General features: G+C 35.4%; 1 protein-coding gene across 5 annotated transcripts in view; it reads right to left on the bottom strand.

Moving 5' to 3' along the window:
* LOC139818617 (uncharacterized) overlaps window positions 1-22489 on the bottom strand; it is a 168555-nt gene that overhangs the window by 59157 nt on the left and 86909 nt on the right. For all 5 annotated transcript variants that reach the window (XM_071787411.1, XM_071787407.1, XM_071787410.1 and 2 more), the window contains exons 7-9: window positions 21413-21668; window positions 19670-19924; window positions 18030-18160 (exon numbers count right to left, since the gene is read on the bottom strand). In XM_071787411.1, the coding sequence (XP_071643512.1) occupies window positions 18030-18160; window positions 19670-19924; window positions 21413-21668 (642 nt within the window). The remainder of the gene's footprint in view (window positions 1-18029; window positions 18161-19669; window positions 19925-21412; window positions 21669-22489) is intronic.

Below are 22489 nucleotides of genomic sequence, written 5' to 3'. Positions count from 1 at the left end.
AACGATTTGCAGCTTTGTGCACATAGGATGTAATCAATCGAAGCCACGGCGCAGTGTTGCAATGATCGAAACTGCCATCGGCCAATGTAAAATACACGTCCATCCATTGCGCGACCGCAATCGATTAATCGTTAATTAATTAACTATTACCATTTCGACCACTCGAACGGAATAATGCGTGAGATAACCGTCACGGGTCTGCGCCTGTAAACGGAATTCGATCGGGCGTTCTTGCAAATTTCGGCCAAATGCAACATTACAAAGCATTACGTACGCGGCCATCAATTTGTCTAGAAGAATATTGTTATTACGGTTATATGATTAATTTCGTTGATTAATTTTGATTAACAACATATCTCTGTAACAATGAAACAAGATATATATTATGCATATTCCGACAATAAAGCGGAATGCATATGAGAATGAATTTAACGTTACTTCCATCAGACTGACGCTAATCGTATTACTTATTACGATTGAGCGTTCATTCAAAAGCCAGCACAGGTCACTTGCTCGTACAATATGCATCAATTATATTTAATGAAATATTAATAATTGCTCGCTTCATTACAATTAGTAAATTATACTTCAGAGAAATTATATCTCGTTTCAGAAATAATACCAGGTCTTGTAATCGTGGCCCCCAGTAAGAAAGGGTCACGTAGAATATTGCCGTTGATGAAATTGCGTGCTGTGCAATATCCAGCTTTTATTTTAAATAAGCTAGAACAATTAATATCTTATCTCATTTATAAATATATTTCCTGAAAATCATTTTACAATGGAAATTACGCTGTTACATTTTATGAACCGTACTATTCTTTCATTAGTCGTACGTATAGGACGGCTGTTCTCTATCAAAGAAAAGGTTAATGTACCCATTCATTTAGCTGAAAGCTCCGAGAATGCCGATATTCTCTCCGCGCGTCTCGTTAATATTATGAAAAAACGAGAAAATAAAGTAGCAATTGTCCGGACCGTCACTAAGCCTGCTATATTATACAAGGCAGTTTACATAATCGGTATTCGTTAGACCTTTATAAATATGCATTAAATTAAAACTTATTCCACAAATTTCTAAACACAAAGTAATTATTAATAAAACGATAAAGAAGGTCCTATTAAGGTAGATGTACCTATGTCTGGACATTTTCATCATTTTAGTCCTTAAATAAGTTATAACGCGAATTAAAATCAAAGAATCAAAGATACAAATATTCTTCTTGTATTATGTTTTTAGCTTTAATTTTAATTCGCGTTATGCTTATTTAAAAATTAAAATCATAAAGATGTCCAGACATAGGTCTTAAGTGTCCCCCCAGATAACATGCATGTTGCATAAGACGTCGTAAAGACATCTTTAAGACAACTAAAGATATCTTAAGATATCTTTAAGATATCTTTACGATGTCTTATGCAACATGCATGTTATCTGGGCTGGCATTAAGGGTTGGTATATTTACCTTACTGTTAAGAAAGAAATGGTTAATAATATGACCGTCTGTCAATTTTCGTGTGTTAGTTTAGCTTGGATAAAATTTTGTGCTGCACTTGCCTATTCGCGATTTTCTTGCACCGAGTAAACAAGAACAAAATCGAGCGCGTAGATTACTGATTAAGACAGCGTTTTTGACTTGACAGGGAACGTCGTTGCGTTTATATATAATTCGGGCATGCAAAGTGCAGACGCCATGAAACGACGCGCACGAGAGCAAAGCGAGTGTACGAAAATCTGATGGGGTTAACGTGCACGAGGAGTTTTAACATCGTTTTCCGGCCGGCCGCATCAACCCGCGATTAACGTACCGCGCAATTTGGGGCAACGCATTACCCTTAAGTACGCGCACGCGGTACACTCCACTCCGGTGACAACGTTTGCGCGATTTTAATGAAATTAACGCATCGAAATGTCGGGATTGCGCGACGAGAACGAACTGCTCGTCATTTAAGCGGCACTTGCCGCTCGCTAAAGATATTTCATTAAGGGTCTATAGCTTGCGGTCGGTACCTCCATGTGATAAAGACAATTGAATAAGGATGCTGAAACGTACAGTATTTGCTTCAAGGTGCGCTTTTCCTGCCAACACTGTTTTTACACTTTCGAAAAATAATATTATACATTATCTGTCTATAATATCTAAAGCATCATACGGCTATATCTGTATTCACTGGGAATTTGAATATATTATTGCATGCTCGCACATAATCCAAGGCGTGTTCTATAATAAGATCGATAAGCGTACTTAACGAACGGGAATGCATAGCCTATCAATGTTTGGTCGTTGACTATGTGAGCGTGGGGTGACTATGTATCGAAGGAGTTAATGAGAATGCAGAGCCATGGCCTGCACAAAGGAATATTCATAAGCAGAACGTTGTATCACGGTCATGCAATAAATGTTGAATTATCGGGCGACACGGTGCCGGGCAGGCCGAACGCTCCCGGGCCGCAAACGCAGCAGCCGTGGTGTTTAGGACGTGCCGCAAATGCGGAGACACCATTTAGCGGCGCGATATCGCGCTGCCGCATCTCAGGCCCGATTAATGTAGAGAGTTAACTTCCAGATAATTTTCCGGCTGCACTGCCGTTGATTACTCCTACGACAACGGGAAACAAACGTGCAAACATACCGCGCTCTCTAGCTCTATTGTTTATGTGTTTATGTCTAGCTTTCGCGTGATGCGCTGACGCGTTGTCGCTCCGGGAAACGCTGCAGCGAATCAGTTAATCGACATATTGTGGATGATTGTTCCATACAAGCAATATTGCTTTCCATCCTACGCAATTTTCGAATGTCTGCAGGGAGAATAAGCTCATTTGACGTTGGTGAAATTACTCGTAATTAAGTTAGTGAGAATTAAAACGGCCACAACTTTTAATAATTTTGCGAGAAAAAAATTTAAAAGTTAATAGTTTCGTTAAAGAAAGAAATAACATTATAATTCTTTTAGAGGTGATCAGATTGCTTCGCTTTGTAAAAAAGTATACTTCTTAAAGATTCTGTAAATGTCTGCACACTTTGATGATGATTTCATTAGATTTTGACTAACGAAATTATTAAAAAGAAACCTCTTTTCTTCGATCTTTAAAATTATATTTCTTCCTCCGTCGCGACCACAACAATGGTTAAATATTTTTTGCAAACGTTACGTGCTTAGCAATTGCAGCTACGTGCAACAGTTGCAGTAAGCCGGCGCGAATCCAATAAAGCCGTTGCCATGGCTAGAGCATCGGTGGCTTAACGATTACGAAGTATCGGCTACGTGCTCTTAAGCCGGTGTAATGACGCTGCGACATGGCGGGGCGCCCAGCATCGTGGTCGCCGTATATTATTCAGACGCGTGGACCAGTTCGCGCGCCATGTAGCATGACCGTTACGGCGTCGCCAACGCGATGTCGTATCCCGCCATCCGCGACTCCTTTTATTTTCCTGTTTCACGTTTCGACGCATCGAAAGCCAACGAGAGTCTCGCCGTCGACTTAACTCGCGACACGCAGCGGGCGGCGTAATTTATCCCAAACGAGATACGAGGGCCGGAGGATGCTCCCGTGAACTAATTCCCAACTTCTGCGACATGCGTTCGCAACCGATGCGCGACCGAGACGTCATGAATCATGATGCGCGACTGAAGGAGAAGCTGATCGAACGAAGTTACGTCTTCATCGTGTGGATGTCTACCGTTAGTAATTGAATTTTTTGTACGACTCGTTTCTTTTAACCACGGAAAACTGGCGGAACCTAGTTATCAGCAGGAGATGAAAATGTAATTTAGCGGATGAAACTTTTAGCAAGAGCGTAATACTTTCTGAAACCCGTTTTCCGCTTTTTCCAAAAAAAAAAAAAGAGGCCGCGAGCTGACCGAATCATGGTTAACGGGTACAACGTAATTTAAAACATTCACTTTGCATGCGTCACTCACTCACTTTGGCAAGTCGAAACGGTGGACCATCTCTCACGTGTAATACCATCGCGAAACGATAAAAATATATTCCACTGTTTCACTGTTGGTAAAAAAATTCTAAATTTCGAATAACATATTTATGGACCGCATTTCTTTTAATACAAAAGAAAGAATGACTAAAAAATTATCGTAAAAATTTTTCGAATAAAATAAAATACTCGTATTTGTGAGATTGCTTTGTACGAGATTAGGCATCGGAGGAGAAATTCTTCGTTTACTCTTCGCGAACAATTTAATCTTTACTTCAATCTCTTTCTCATACCTTTCATGTCTCTTTCAGGAATCTCTATATACTGTGAATAACGGCTTCCAAGGCTTTCGCGCTTTAAATAAAAACTTTATGTTGTAGCTCGGACTTTTATGCGCGCTCTCAAGGGTGATAAACGATGATGATCTCAATCCTTCGTTCAATACATATTAATTACTCACGGCAGGGTGGACCGACGGCACAATTACCGAGGTTCCGCAACTTCACTCCGACCTAAAAGGGTTAGATCTGTAATACCATTAATTATACTCTCTTCGGGGAACGCGCATTCAATAACGGCGTTAATTACATCTCTTCACGTGTCTGTGCAAGATGCTCAGACTGAAATCACGTGATTCATGCCCTTGATAAAAATTCTACGTGTAACGTCGGACGCTGCCGTTATCTGTCTTTAGTTTACCTATAGCCGAGAGAAGAATTTTCTATGCAAGAAAGTGAAATAGAGTAACAAAGTAAAACATGATAAAACAAAATTAATTAATATAAATTATTTTATGCGTTTTTCAATATAATAAGTTAATTTGTATTCTTTTGGTAATACAATCCTTCATCGAGCCTTAGCTTCCCTTACGTCTCTTTATCGCTTCGGTTATAGATTCATCAATATGCGTATCGCGTCGCAACGTTGCCAGGTAACGCAAATTGTTTGCAGACGACAATACGGAGGTAATTTCGCGAATTGTGGCAATCGTGTCGTACTTTAAAGCTTTGAAATCAAATTCAGCATATTCGTCGCCGAGTTTTCTTCCGCGGTATGCCCCAAACGCCATCCATACGTGCGAGCGTTTCCCTACGTGCCAAACGTTTCAAAGCTTATATATAGTTTAAACTAAAGCTGTATCCACGCCGTGGGAGTGTTTCTGTACCAACCTATCGAATAACCGCAACCATAATTGCGCGGATCACGTCTGGCGCTTATAACCATCATATTTCCGATTCGCGACACCTACACGATGTTATGTAATTCGCATAAATCGATCACGTCACGTTTGTTAACGTCGCCGTACATTGACATTCGCGATGCGAATATAAGCTGGTAAACGCGTCAGCTTCCCCTTTCTTGCGCAGAAAATATTTTCTTTGAAAACTTTGCGAACTCTTTTGTACAAAGAATGACTCTACGAGTGCCGCGACTTCCTTTTAACATCGATTTTTTGATAAATTCTAACGAATGTATCTACAAAATGTATAGCTGTCGTTTATGATGTGTTTATAGTTGTTTTATAAAGAGTATTCAAAACTCTATGTTCATGATTTATCTACATATTATTTTAATAAAAGTATTTTTCCGCGCAAGAACATTCTTCGTGTTTAAACAGATAATTAAAAAAACTTGTCAATAGAGATCGAGTTGCAAGATATTTGCAAAGTAATATCGATTATTCTTGTAGCACGTGTCTCTCACAATCAGTAAAACAATAGAAAGTTCGTACTTATATATGTAAAAGTGTTTTATATAACACGATTTTTAACTGCATAATAAAATTTCTTCTTCAACTCCTACCTATTAATTCTTTTCATCTTGCATTATATTTTATATATATTAGAATCGTAATTTATTACAATTATAATATAAAAAAATTAAAGAGTTATTTTTAAATTGAAGGGACAAAAATATTATATCATTTTCGAGTAAGAAATATCGTGAACCGATATATATATTCAGTAAAATATAAAATGAAGAAATAGAAAATATAGAAATATACGTTTCGTTTACTTTGACAGATCCATTGTAATTGAAGAAACTAAATTACGGTTTCAAACTTGCGCCGGATATTCGAAGATATTGAAGTAAGTACCCTCACAAGCGCCAAAGCTTTCTTTCGGTCTTAAAGCACGTAAGTCTATGCGGGCCCTTTCTTCGAGGTGCATGGAATTTAGTTTCAAGGTTTACGCCTCGGTTTAGAGCTGCGGCCCGTCCTTGGGCAATGAAGCTGAGTAACGGCCGCTCCCGAAATTACAACGTCAAAATTACTGGCCTAATATATCAGAACACGACTGATGTAATTAAGGAAATTGATGTTGCTCCGCCCTTGGTTGCTCGCAAAATACACCGGTTAAATTATGATGCCGCAAACTGTGCGTGTGAGTCGGATGAACTTTGAGCTTCACGATGAACAGTCTCGAAATACGCGAAGAGAGTTTCTTTTAACGCATCATATGTTACGTATAAAACGTAAGTGAAACGTAGCACAGAGCTCTTTTTCTCTCAAGAAAAATTCACAAAGTCTTAAAATTTTGATCAAATCTTGATAGCGCTACGTAAATTCAAGTAACGTTACAGTCCGTTTAGCTAGATACTAGATAGCTTATATACGAGTGATTTATATTAAAAAACATCATCGTGAGTAATTATAGTCCCCTGACATTCCCTTCGCGTTCTATAAAAAATATTAATATTAACGAAACTGATACCACGCTACGGCGGGAAGGGTTTTAACGATCGTGTATCAATTAATTAAAGCGCAAGGTGCGTTCGGCGGAAATGACGGCTGTTCCTCGGCATGTCGATATTACTATCGCTATTACTATCGTAATAGGATAGGACATAATTAGCAAAATTAATATTGATTCATACCACGGACATACAGCTGGACAAGCGTGGGTCAACGTACCGTCAAAGTTCGCGTTAATAGCAGGTTTATCGCTTCTCGATTTACCTTGTCCGCCTAATTTCATAAAATCAACGTCATCTCGGCCCTATGTTTCTCGCGTATAGTTTCGCGCTTTGCCTTCGGGCTACCGGTGCCATCCAATTATCTCAACTAATCTCGCGGAGAGACTGGTCGCAGCTGAGTAATTTGCTATGATATTTTGGTCTTATTGCGTACACGCGCGCGCGTATGGGATTACGCAACGATTTGTAAGTAAAATTTTCTTTTATACTAACGAGAAAACGCATAATGTAAATAAACGTAAGTGTATTATTTATTCTCTTTTTCACTTTCTCTTCCGGAAAAGGAAGAATTAAAAACATGTTGTAAAATAGTAAAAAATAGAAGATATATGTACACCCAATTCTCTTATTATGCATACATACCGCGTAAAAAGAAATCGCATTATTTGGTAAATATTGTTTGCTGATCACTGTATATACTATATAATGAGCAACTGATAGCAAGAAGCACAAGAAGAATGAACTGAAACAATTGTGTAGAAGCTTTAAGCTTCTAGTCTGATACACATTCCACGATTGACAATGACAACCGAGCTGTTGAAATGATTAAAGTTACAATGATGATTGATAAATATAGTCTGTCTAGAGTATTACTCACTTTTTTTAACATGATAATATGGAGAACATGAGTCTGATTAAAAAATTTACATTAATTCGTTATTAGGAACTAAAATTAAGATGTGTACATATATATACACGAAAGATTACAAAAATTTTCCGAAAAACCTCGTTTGTCTAGAAAAACCGCGTAAAAAGAATCGTGCTAAAAAAAATGCGCAAAAAATCGCGTAAAAAGAGAGTTGGGTACATTTTAATTGAACTTGCTATGGTAACTTTAGACGTATTTTTTAGGAACATCTATAATAAAGTTTAATCAAAACTTTCAACGATAAAGTTCTAAACTTCGTAATAATATAAAATTTTCACTATTAATTTTTTTAATATCTTAGAAAAGTAGAATATTCTTTTAGTATTTTACGTTTTCTTTTTTAAACATGAATCAAAGCAAATTTCAATCTCATGTAACTCAACTGTTGCAATTTGTGGCAAGCACCGCAGTTGAATGTATAGTAAAAGAGAGCGCGAAATGACTCTGTTTATTGATCAATATCTACAGAGAGAATTAAATATGTATAATATGTATGTATAATATGCTCTGTAGATAGCAGGCAATTGGGATTTTTTGGCTATCGCAGATGTAACGGCACGCATAACGCAGAAAAAGGCACTTTTAGGATGTTTCGTTCAGGAAATATAAACTTAAGAACGAGAACTTAAATCAAATTTATACTTTGTTGTATATCCTAGCAGCTCCAACAACGTGACTATAAAAACACGATAAAAATGTACGTATATAAGTTCCCCGTATATCCACTTAGAGTTTTGTTTACATCTTGTTAGCGAGAACTTTATTTAGACAGTCGCTGGGAAACTTGTAATAGCTTTTACTACCTTTTTCCTCACAGCAATGTAGGTTTTATCCTTTTTTAGTGCCTTTCCCCCGTATGTTCTTCCATATGTATCTCGTTTCGTTTCGAAAGTTGCAAGAGATAGATAAGCTCGTCTGATAAGTTTTAAACACGTCCCTTTCGCGCGGCCAACCACGCTTGCTCTAACGAAGGCTGGCTATGCATCGTTATTTCCAATTAACCCTCACCACGAGCGCAAAACTCTATAATGAACTATTTAATGACGGGCAATTAAAAGTGAACTTCGTGAACATGGCGACATGGTTAGTGTGTGAAATCACGAGAGTTTTGCACCAATTGTGCATGGAGAAACGGGCGATATTTGTGCGGACAGTATCTAAAATCGTCCCGAGTATCCGGCCTGTAAACTCCTGCTCGAGCTCATCGACGGCTATGACCGTTTAACGATAGCCAATTGTAAGGAGAGCCCGGAAACATTCTGTCGTAGTTTTCTGACAAATTAGAAAACTTCTCACGTAACCGTAACCGTACGGATAAATTGTTGACAACGCGCAATGAGTGAAAATGGAGTTTGATGAATTATTTTAGCAGAGCTCCTCTCGCTTTCGAAATATCTATTTATTTAGCAAGGCTTTGACGAGATATTTAACGTGAATGTATTCAATTCATGAGACGCTGTAAATGAGCGTCAACAAGGTGAACGTGGTGGTTTCGCTTTGACGCTAGCGTCAAAGAAATAAAGTTGAATTTGTTTAATATTCAGCGTCGTCGCTGAATCGTCGTTAATCGTCCCAGTACAATCAAACATAGACTTCGAAATACGTAAAATATTAATTATTTTCAAGTAATATCTTCAAGTAATAATATTTTATGGATACATATATAAATAAAAGATATTATTTCTGAAGATTTTTGCTTGCTGAAAATGAGCGTCGAGCGTCAACGTGAAAAGGCACCTTTAATATTAATTATTTTCAAGCAATATCTTCAAATAATAATATTTTATGGATACATATATAAATAAAAGATATTATTTCTGAAGATTTTTGCTTGCTGAAAATGAGCGTCGAGCATCAATGTGAAAAGGCATCTATTCGCGTTTTTTTTTATTTTCTTGCTTCAATTATTTCTTTTTGTTTGTCGTATACGCGATATAGTTCAAAGCAATCCGATACAGACCACGATTGTTATGTGCCAGGGCAATAACAATCACTGCTCGTAACGAGATTTCGCGCGGCTAAAAGTGAACGAGTACGGAATTAGAAGAAATTCTATTGCATTTCATATTTAATCGGCTGCGCTCTCGTTTAATTCCGCAAGGAAAATTGCAAAAGTAAAGAGCGTGAGGGTCATTACCGCGCTGTCGTCCTGCATTTTATACTTCCGCGATCTTATGGAATTACATTTATAGCATTAATCTCTATTTCGCAATTTCTCGCATTCTACGTTGTATATAAGATTCCCTCCTGGGGCGCATCGAAACTAAATTGGTTTACGGGAGTAGGAAATATACGTAAAGAGATATTTGGTAATGGTAAAAAAGTGTTATTTGCTTCGTGGCAATTTCCAGGTAAACCTTATGTCAGGTCACATCCTTTTCTTTTCAATTGTAGTTGCACATCTTTTGTGTTTTCATTGGGTCGATCAATCTCATAAAAATGGCTTCTTAAATCCTTATCGTAACATTTCCATTATCCCGTCATTTCTATGTAATGCTGTGTCTTGTACAGGAAAACTACTTTTACGATTTCTTATTCGAGTATTGGTAACTTTTTAGGCGATGGCTTTGTATTACGAGAAAACTTGTTCGATTAACTAGACTATTCCGATAAATTCGATAGTGCTGTCAGTTACACAAAATTAAGTTCGACATCAGATCTATTTTTAACACGATGTAAATTTAAAACCTTAAACTATATATTAGATTTACTTGTACTTACTCTTTCTTAAATTTAAATATCCTATTTTTTGTTACTGGATTAATGTTTAAAGTAATAAATCGTTTCATACGAAATAGTTAAAGAGAAAAAAATTATCATGCAGGATACAACTGAAAAATTTTCTGTCTGGCAGAGGCATTGAACTTGACGTTAAATTTAGAATTAAGGCAATCAAAACGTAATAAAACGTATGACATAGACTTCGTAAAATTATTGAGTTAATTTATTTTGTGTTTGTACCGAACTTAATCATAATTAATATTTTAAATAAATAAATCAAATTCTATATGTGTAATTTTATCGCAATAACGAATACAATTAACGAATTCTTATTATTAGTCACTTCTCTTGCAACTTTTCTAAAATATATACGTGAGAGAATATAGAGGAAAAAATACTGCAAAGGATAAAATTTTTGTTATAAATAAAAAACAATATTTCAAAAAATATTAAAAAAGAGAAAGAGAGAGAAAGAGAGATATGCCTATATATTTATGCAATTGTTGTAATTTCCCAATAATTTCTGAGTTTATAAAATAATCTTTTAAAATTACTCGTAATATTTTACACATTTTGAAATATTGATGGCAAAAAGCTATATTTTTTCTTTTTGCTTGCTTTTATTTCATAATACGATATTCTGTATTGACGTTGCAATAAGCGAAAATAAACAACGTACGTTGCAATAAGTAATAATATTTATCGATAGACAGGTAATTATCGAATGTATAACTTCTTTACAGGTTGTCAAATACGTCATTGTCTCGCAGCATTTTATTCACTTTGTCGCTGTCGGGACAAAGTGCAATGAAAATGCAATTTAGTTTCTTTCTGTATAGAGGAAAATTTAAGCTCTCTCTCTCTCTCTCTCTCTCTCCCTCCCTCTCTCTGACATTTCAATGAAACTTTGATGGTATTAAGAAATGGAGAATCGCGATGTACAAACACAATGAGATTTTGCACGTGTGCTCACCCTACGACTCGTATAATTTTTAATTTCACGACTATCGCGGATAGATCTTATAAAATAAAATAAGTATTAAAAGTAAAATTAAACGTGAGTGCGCGATTTTCTCGGATATTAATTTTCGTCAAATTCTTACATCATTACGTCAAGAAAATTTTTCACGAACATAATGGAGGAGTAACGAGAACGCGTTTCGCCTCCTCAGAGATCCCCAAAGGCTGTCATTAAACATCGATCCTGTCGAGTTTCCTTGCTCTACGAGGGTCAAGGGATTTATAAACCTTCTAAAGAGAATCTTAATTGATCAAGTAGAAACCCTAATTACAACAAATAATATTTTCACGGTGTCTATCTTCCATCACCGAGATATGCAATACGTTCCTTTCATATAAATTTAAAATTTAAGACAGATATATATAAAAAGTGTTAGAAAGAAACAAAAAAATATTCTGATTTTTAAATAAGTCGTAATATGAGTACTAGAATAAGTAGCTGCGTTTCTCACTTCAATGTTCTCATTATCTTTTTAACGGCGCGTTATGTATAACAAGCATAAAAATGGAGTAATCTTGTATAATGACTGCGAGACGACTGCAAAGAATATTATTTTGCGCACACCGCTGGAAGAAATAAATACGAAGCATGTATCTCGTGTGTTTATAGTACACAGAAAACGAGATAGACATACTCTCATCTTCAGACAGAAGATATAAAGCCGTAAAGTAACACCGCAAAAATATCCTAGTAAATATCCTATACTTTACGGTAATCGAACAACGCCGCAAGAAGCTTATCTGTACAATGGAAGGTCTCTCGACTATATCTTTCACGGGTCTGTGGCGTATCTCGTACGGCACAATGCCAAGGGAAACTACGTCGATGGTTATTGTCGTAATAATGCCCGTCGCGCTAGTGTTTAGCGGAAGGAAAGTGTTAACCCGAGAGTACTCGCGCGAATTCGATTAACGTTAACTCTTTAGTTAACGTTCTGCGAACGTTATGTACCGTATATAGTCAACTAGAATCGGCAATTTCGGACTAAACAATCGCCAAATACCTCTCAACGTTATTTCGATGACGATATTATTACTGATTTATATAAATATAATTAATGCGGACGCGCGATATCATAATTATACATTTCGATTTACTCGCTAATGATTTAAAAGAAGCAATTCAATTTGCTGTTAAATTAAAGGATTAATACGCGCCAATCATTTCAATATACATTCAATCAAAATACATTCTTGCACTATGCGTACATAAAGTATTCCACAACCACTGAATGATACTTTAACATCGTGTTCTAGGAATTAATTAGATAGAGCGAGAATTTCAAACTGTAGAAATTCCAAAATCCTAATATGAAAATGTTAAATTCACGATTTTCAAGCTATAAAACTAAAATTGATATAAATGGTATCGCGTATAATATGACACTATTCGCATATAATTAATAATTATAATTATATGCAAATATATTTGATTTGTTATAACTAAATGAAATCACTGATTGTTAATTATTAATTATATTTAATTTGTTAATGAAGGATGAGTGGGCTACGAAGAATTTGGATAAAATTATAATAATAAAAAATAGATATAAGTAATATTTATTAATACAATTCCTTTTCCGTTAAGTAAATTAGTTGGAATAAACGGTAACTGGGGTTGTTTCTTGTCGTTTTACCATTTATATTTATGATATATCTTATGACGCACACGTAAAAAAAACTTAGAATATATTGCTTTCTTGTAACAGTTTAAAAACTTAACCTAGGAAAGAAATGTAGCGAAGCCAAATGCAGGCTTCAAATATTACGAAAAATTATTCGAGAGGAAAAATAAAGTCCCTGCTATATTTCGTACCAATTTATTTTTATTTATAAGTAAATATTTTTTTAATAATAAAAAACATTTTTGGATCTCCATGCAATATAAACACCATGAAAGTTATAACATAAAATAAAAACATATTTCAAAAATGTTCACGTTTTACTTTTGCTTGTAATTTTATTTTACTCCTTTTTCTTTTTTTTTTTTTAATGTAAGCAACAAACTTGAAAATTTAATCGATTGTGATACACATGTAGAAATAAATATTTTCTAATGGTGTTCTCAATACTGCTTGAAAATCTTATTATTTAGTAAAAGCAATGGGATTGTGAAATGTTATATTACCGATATCTATTCCCGATTCTATTCCATTCTATAATATTCACAGATCCATTGCCTTCAAATAAAATAAAGCATATTTTGTCACTCACCCATACGATGCGCAGCAGCGGAATTGTAACATCACGTTGACCTGTAAAATACAAATATAAAATCTGGATTATAGCAGTGTCCAAATATTAATATTTCACAAAATAATCTTTGCATGCATTAAATGTTTCTCTTTCAAGTAAATAATAAAAAAAATAAAGAAATTATATATAAATTTCTCACAAAAAAATATTTTTTAACTACAAAATTTTACAAAGTTTTATGAATAAAAACTTTTTCTCTAATAATTTTACATAAATCATAAGATAACAAGAATTTAAGCAATTCATAAGTAACATAATAAATAATTACCTACTCTAGAGTTGTTCCGCCGGTGCATGATGCCTCTCCTAGGCCTCCATCTCCTCTCAGGTTGCCAAGGTTCGTTGCACTCACACAACACTCGCGAAAACACTTTAATTAAGATCGCGTGACACTTTGTACGGTACTCCCGAAGGTAAATTAACACAAGAGACGAATTTCGAGTGGCAGAGACGAATCTCGAATAAACCATCGTATACAAATGTTAAAGTTACACATTTGACAAATATCAAAGCAGGAAATAAATTACAGTTCTTAATAGTTAAACGACTCGAGACAGCAATTCCAATTCGAAGTCGATCTGTTCCGTGTTCGTTTAGTTAATGACAAAATTTTGGAGTGACAGTTATCGACGCTATTTTACCAATATAGCCTGCGAGGAGTTAATTAAAGATAATTAAAACTCTATGAGAGTTAATAATATCTTTTTATAGAAAATAGTCTCGTCGTACTTGTCATGACTGAGGTATTATCGCGAAAGATAATAATGCGATGTACGAAGCAACTTCTGTATAAGGCAGTATGCCTTATACAAGTGCTAAGGTCAAGGCTGCTCGATGTTAACGGCGTAACGATAAAAAAAGACTAAGGCCGCGGCGGCAGATGCCGAGCACAAAGACCAAGGCTGCGAACCGAATTGTTAGGAAATATTTAACGCTTCCAAAAATATTCACGCCGTTCTGTACTCCGTATTCCGTTTTTCGAAAAAACGTTTTAAATTAATTTCGATATGCGACCTATTATCTAACACTCCAAGAGTAAAATCTGCATTATTTTATCAATTACGTTACGTATGCCTAAATCAATTTAATATTTTATGTCAATTTTATGTTTTTACATCCCAAGAAGAACAAAATTATTTAATTTTAATAAAACAAGACCTTTCCTTTCTATTCTGTGAAAATGAAATTAATGGCCAAATAATTACGATCACGTAATACTTCGTGCAAATTTTTTGAATTATATTATTGTTAGTATATATGTAAGGCGTAATCTCGCGAAATAAACGAAATATTAATTGAAATTAAAAAATAGATTCAAGTAACAAAAAGATGTGTATTACATCGACTCGGTAATTAGTTCTCACTAATTCAGAGAAATACTACTAAATAATTCATGTTTAAATTTACGGAATATTCAAACCGCGATGTAAAATATATCTATTAATAAATATCATTATAAAAAAAAATTATTGTTCACAGTAATATTGTAACACACAATAGTAATTTATTATTCCCCTTCGTTTTAGTTCCGGCTTCGAGAAAATAAATTGCGCGAAATATTTGATAGATAGCCATCGCCTCGATGCGCATCGTTATATCGGAAGAGTTACTACATCGCGCGATCCGACAATTGTTAATGATAATAATAATCGCGCGTGATCGCGTTCAGAAAGTAATATAATACGTACTAGCAATACGACGGAACGACTCACATTATTGTCTGTTCGTTCGAGCATCACGAAAAATTCTTGTTTTATTAAAAACACATATTCCCTATATGTGTTTTTAATAAAACAAGAATTTTTCTTGCAATTTTAAAAATTATAAAAATAAAATTTAATTGCCAATTAATTACAATCACTTTTAATTATTAGAACGACGATTGAATGAGATTTCGCACGTTTAAATTTGCGGAAAGTTCAAATTATGCGTAAAATATATTAGAATCTAAATATCATAGAATATAAAGAATAATTACTGTAAATGTAACGAAACAGTAATTATCTATCATTCATAATTCCCGCATTATCTATCATTTCGATTGCTGTTCCGAAAGATTAAAATGCGCGGAGTATTTCTTTCGGAAGTAGATAACCATCGCCTCGATACGCAATTATCGCGATCACTTTTCGATAATAAGTCGACGACACACGGAACAGCTCCTCCCACAACCTTCTCGCTCGAGAGCCGGCGAGCGAGTAATAGCAGCGCGCGGCGCGGTGTCCTTGTTTACGCAGCGCGTAGGCCGTAGACAAAAACCAAGGCCGCGCGCCAACCGAATTGTTATCGACATCGTTAAGAAATATTTAACGGCTTTATAGAATATTCACGCGAGTGGTGACTTTTTACATTCTAAATTAATACATCTCTATTATCGCTCAAAGCATTTAACGTTTATTTGAAAAATAAGATTTACTTTCGTTGTGATCGAAAAAGTTTTCGTGTAAAATAATATTTATATTATTATTATTCTTCCCAAAATTTTGTTGTCTTGCATGATTTTAACAAATAATTTTTGAGATTTTAGTAAATCAAGAAAATAAAATAGATTGTCGGGAAAAATGTGACAATCCACCTTGATTTCTTAGTTCATTAAAATCACAATTCCGTTTCTCCCGAGACATAAAATTGAGAAACAAATAATAATAAATTGATTCTCATCATCTCCTACCACGCAAATAAATTATTTTATCATCGAAGATATAAAAACGATCTTGATTGCTTGTAATTAGAAAATTACTGCAATTGTGGCATTTTTATATTCGGATTTTCTATTTTAATCAATCTCCAAAGTACACAATTAATGTATTATAAAGTAGATGTGGAATACTTTGTATGTTTAAAAAATTATTAACAATGAGTAAAAGTATTTCAACAAATTAAGGAAACAATCACAAGTATAATATGATAATTACATTAATCTCTAAGTTACTTTATCTCATACAATTTTTTTGCCTTCGCTAATATATCTATATAAAAAAACGTTATTAGAAAATAATTACTGCAATAAAAAAATTACTGCAAAAAAGGAAAATAATTTAGTAAATGTAAAATGTATAGAAAAATTTAAAAAATAGTTCCGCAGTAATTAAGAGCTGTAATGCAGTAATTATTTTTCCATGGTCATTTGGACGAGTCGTTACGTCTTTTGAACAAGTTTGAATGAAGATAAGCGCCATCTTCTGCTACGTACTATTTGATGAAAAAATGAGAAAAAAATGTACGGTTTGCAGAATGAATACCGTAAACTGACAACAGATTGAAAGATATAAATGGGAAACGAAAATGTGCGAGCGATTATTCGGTCCGCGAGTATTCTCGGATTGAAGTGACCGCCACTATGCCGAGCGTGCGCCCGCTTTTATGCCGGAACGCACCATCGAATCGCGCATTTTGCGGGAAGCAGCGTGCAGAGAGCGGCTCAGTGAGTCGTAAAATAACGAAGGTGTAAGGGCGGAAATGCAGACGCGGCGAAACTGCGATGCGGCGCAATTAAAACGGGGCTTGGACGCAGAACGAAATGTCTATTTCCTACTCGGCGTTAATTGAAAATGCAGTTATTTATCATGCACGATGGGATACGCTCGGCAGATCCGAAACGGACGAGGGAAACGATCCCTCGTGGCAGTTTGCCAAGCTGTAATTCGAACGACTTGGCAAAAAGAGATGGGGTCATATTTTACTATATGCTTCAGAAGACACAGCAAATCTGTTATAAAAACTTATTTAGTTGCATAAATGTTTCGATCCGCTTTATTGTTTCACATTGCAGGTTTTATTTCTTATAAATGGGTTAAACTAATTATTTCTAACGGTTTACGTCTTTTTAAGACGAATTAGTTTGCAGCGATTTATTTGTTGTATCAAATATTTTATTTTATTTAACTTGATTTAACGGCGACACGGTTATTGTTTTTTTTTTTTATATCCATATAACTTTTGTTTAGCCATTGCGTATTGCGTAAGTTAATTCGTAAGCTTCGGAAGTAAAATCTGGATAAAAACTCACGCTAATGCCAGTTACACTTTGCGTTCTAATTTACTTTATTCGCGTACTTTGGATGAGTACCTAATTACCACCGTCGCGTAAACGTAGCATATGAACTTTGCGAACTTTCGTGAGAACTTTCGTTTTATGCGTCAAGTGGAAATCGTAAATCGCATTTCGCGTCGTAAAACGTATCACGTGTGCCGAATAATTTACAGTCACGAGCCAAGAGATGAATATTTTCGTGAGTTCCCATTTCGCTTCTTACGATACTAGTGGGATCGAAATAAAGTTCCATAAAATACGATGGAGATTCGAACGCGTCGCAATAAAAATCGACGTTCGTTGGACATAAAGAAAAAACGACGGCAGGTCTTACTTTGCTTTCGTCGAACGAATTCCGTTTGATATATAAAAAGTTAAAGTACGACTGGCGAGAGAGCTAATGCAAAGAGATACACATGCGAGGAACTTAAACCCGACTCACCCTGAAACTCCTTTCGCGCCGCGCTGACGGAAGTGACGATGTTTGCGACGTGACCCAACACCGTTGCGAATAGCAGCAGACCGAAGAACAGCTGACCAATCACAAAGAGATACTCGCCCTTGCTTCTCGGTCTGGAAAGGATAAGGGGAAAAAATATAGAGAATAAGAGATATTAAAGTGCTTCGCTAACGTTGAGCGACTTGCGTTTTTCGCTCCCACGGTTTTCACGCGACAATTGAACGATTTCGTCGCAAGAGAACAGTTTTATGAATGTTCCTAAATATGCACGAAGAGAGAAATACGTTTCTTCGACTATGTCATAAAACAATTCTTTTTTACATCTGTTAATTAATCATTCATCACCGATGTCGGCATTCCAAATGAAAACTAACTTCGAATAGAAATTCTTTGTCCAACACAAATACATTGGCCGACGCCGACGTGGAAATGTCTCCCCGGTATTTTTTCACTCTTTCGCATGAGTTTCTCTATTTTAAGTGCGCTAACAAAAATACTGGACTCATTTATTCGCAACTGTGTGATTCTCCTTTCTTTCTCGATTATACGGTTCTTCATCGAGTCCGAAAGAATGACTTCGGGCTTTCTTTCTTCTGCATTCACAAACATTTTTATAATTAAAATATCCCATGGGCTTCAAATAAAAAAATTTAACAAATTTTGGAATTATGGCATATATAAAAAATTAAAACACAGACGTTGTCAAAGAAAATCGCAGTATAATCGGTATAAATGCATTCTCGATGCTGCATTGCAGAGATCTAAATACCGTAAAAAATTTATGAATTTGGTTATCGGTTATTTGATTGTTTGTCCGGCGGTTTTCTTTTATTTGAGTGGTTTGGATATTTCGCATTCACATTGCCGGCGATTTTTATCACAGCTACATTTTGGTTTAGCGTCGCGGTGCAGCATTATAACGTAGTAGCGGTGACGGTTTGTTCGTCGCTTTTTTATTCAAAACTGCAGACGGATCATCGCGCGAATCCGTGGAATTACACGCGGAATGTTATATGTGGTTAATGATAGCGGATTCGTGGGAATACCACACTGGAAATACGAACATATTATAGAATTAAAAACGAAAAAAAATCGTTATTTGAATTCTGGTAGCTGCGTATACACGGTCTATATATACTTTTATTATATATGTATTGATTTGAGAATAAATATAGTTAATGGATTACAATTGTGCGAAAGCTATTCCCGCGAGTTTCCTTGACGTTTTCGAAGGAAAGTATCGGATTTGCGAAAGACCAGATAGGTCACGAAATGACTATCACTCGAATTGTTGCATAATACGTTTTGCGACGGCTGAAACGGCAAAATTTCCTTTGTACACGTCCAAGACAAACTGTATATACCGCCATTCCATATTTCATTTCATATGCTATTTACAAGATCAAATGTATCTTGCTGTATAAAAGTAGAACAGCATGAATAAAATTTGCTTAAGCGAATAAGAGTTTGCATATGCGAATAAGGGAATTTCATGAAGAAGCTTTCCGAGCATTGAGAAATGTCTGGTAAAATATATCAACGATATATTCGCCCTAAATTTTCTTGCGTGTAACCCGTGTAACATGCATGTAACGTCGACGCATAAATAAATAAGTAAATACCTGGGCAGATCACCGATGGTCGTTAGGGCAAGAGTACACCAGTAGTAGCTCTGCAGGTATTGCTTAACAACGTCCGCCGTCTCGGAGTCGCTGAACACCCAGTTCTTACTGCCGAAGCCGTTGTTCTTATAAATAATGTGATAGAGGCACCCGTTCCAGTGAAAGATCACTAGTAAATAATGTATCAAGGAGGTGGAGCGAAACAGATTCGGGTAGTTCGTGTGTCGCTCGGTTCTGTCCATGAACGCCCAGAACCTACGTCAGAGACGGAGAAAGCGGTTTGAGAAAATTGGCGGAAATTCCGGCGGTCGCGAAGCGATAAATTTCAGAATTCCTTTTAGAGGATATTCGGCGGCAGGGAATCACGTGGAGCGCGTTCAACGAACGTGGGACGAACATGTTTTTAATCATCACGCGTACGACGGGGAGGCTCGAGCTTGTGCCTTCAACAGGTTAAAATATGCTCCTGTCCTTTTTTTTCCAATTATTATTTACGAGTGCGGCGAGATTCCGCCGTTCGTGCAATTCAGCGATTTATGGCGCAGCGTGGCGCCGTGATTGAAACTATCGCGATCAATAATTTACAGGATGGACTGTAGAAGACACCAAAAAAAGAAAATATTGAAAGAAGTTCATAATTTTCATTTTTAATTTTACTGCTATTTTTAGTTTCTAAGTTAAAATAAACTCAATCCACTGACTGTTATTTCAGTATGAGATAACGATTAATGAAAACGTTAAATAGAATGGGTTATTACATTTACCATATTACATTTGTCTTCTCTTTAGTTTCGACCCCTTTTATTATACCGTCAGTCTTCGTAAACATGTCCATGGTCTGTGTTCTCAATGCCACCATTTGTCACTAAATGTGGTCACTGATTCCGAGTTCCGTTTGCTTAATACAAATGTCGCGTCCACAATGTCAATGTTAGATGAGAGTAGGATACGCACAATTAGTAATAAATAAGCCGGTGCCATCGGTCCTGACAAAATCGATTTTTACAAAGCATTGGCTGCCAGATTCATCGACGCAGAAATCTCGCGATAATAAGTCGCGTTTTTCTTTCACATAATGTTGTTTCTAATAAAGAATAATATTGAGATACAATACGAGCCACCCCGTTCGTTCAACGTATTTTTTGCGGTACGTCTGAAACGTTGATATCAGAATGTGCAAATGTTTGCGTGTAAAAGATCAGCATCGCGTTACTATGACATTAATCGCGAACTTTCGCAATCTTTTTCAATCTCGCTTTACTCCAAGTAAGTCACTTCACTTAATGCTGTTGCACGAGAGGAAATCCGAACTTGCACATTCGAAGTCAATTATAGTAATCGAAACGAGAAAAGAAATTCGCAACAATGATTTTAGTTTTCGGGTCGGATTCGTATACATGTTTAAATCATTGAAACGGAAATGAAATTTTTATGAGTTGAGGACGTTTTTGGATTCCGCGATATGTATAAGAATTTATAAAAAAAATATTTCAATTCGTTGCGCTCCACTTAATGCCGCGCCGAAAAATTATTGTATATATCATGCATCATGCATTAAATCTATGATTTTTATAGTATATAAGAATACATGGCATCACATTAATAAGTATGATAAATAAAATATTGCACACACACAAAGAAATGTTATCATAAATTTGGCATTTAAATTTATCGTTTAATTTATAATTATTAAATAAGAGTATCGTAAATTTCGTAAAAGGTAGTAAAAAGATTGACAATTACCGGTAAATTTTTACGAGTCTAAAACTTCGCAGCATACTGTTAAATCCTATAGATAAGTATAAAAAGTCGAGGGGCAGCAGGCACAGGATGTCTATGTAAAACGTGGTGCTGTTCGTATAATGATTTCTCAATTTCGTGGCGTCGGTTTGCAGCACGCCGTCTTCCAAGTATCCCGTTCGAATGTGAAATACTATGTCGAGCACGTATAAAAAATCCGAGAAGTAGTCCAGGCAGAACCACACCCAACGAGTCTCTCCTGCATTCGCAAGCAAAACAATGCCCATTTTCAATATGTACAACATACGTATTTACGATTAGTATTAATTAATCCTTAATGCCCGATAAATCCTTTTTGAAAGTTAAATCTGCTTTTGAAATATTTCCTTTTTATGCCCGAATTCGTTAAAATCTTTTCATTTTCAATCAGTTATAATGGGTTCATGGGTCGAAAGCTATTGATGCTTCCGTATTGATCACCATTATATTTAACCTGGCTTTTTGTATTCGTGATTGGGAAAAAGCAGCTTCTACAATGGTCTGTATATGCAAAATATTTCATAGCGATTTTATTTTCTATTTAATTCATATGTTTCAATTCGCGTATTGTTTCATAAATCGTAGAGCTATTACTCGCTTTGATACTTAATTAAAGTAAACATTACAATTACGATCGTTTTAACAAAAATATAATTCGTTTAATAAATTTCTCAAAACTCTTGAATATAAAATGTTATTAAAAGCAATTTACTTTGGGGAACGTTTTCATATGGATAAATCAAAGAATACATATCATGACGTAATTTAATAATTTTTCGTGTTCAGGAGCGTTTTAATTTCTACATTCTATCTTATTAAAAGTCTTGTATTTATTGAAATATATTTGAATATGGATCTCGCTTATGTGACATAATATAAAAACTAAATTCTTTTACAATTTCACGATTTAATAAATATCTCAAGAAACTAAATCAATGTATCTTCGATTCAAACACTCAATTTCTAAACTTTAAAAGAGACATCTCTTAGGACATGTCCTACATAAAACGCTCCTGTAAACGCGTTTAAAATTAAAATTCG

Source organism: Temnothorax longispinosus, chromosome 9 (genome assembly GCF_030848805.1).
Source record: "Temnothorax longispinosus isolate EJ_2023e chromosome 9, Tlon_JGU_v1, whole genome shotgun sequence".
NCBI classification, from domain to species: Eukaryota; Metazoa; Arthropoda; class Insecta; order Hymenoptera; family Formicidae; genus Temnothorax; species Temnothorax longispinosus.
This window is presented reverse-complemented; position numbering and strand designations above follow the sequence as displayed.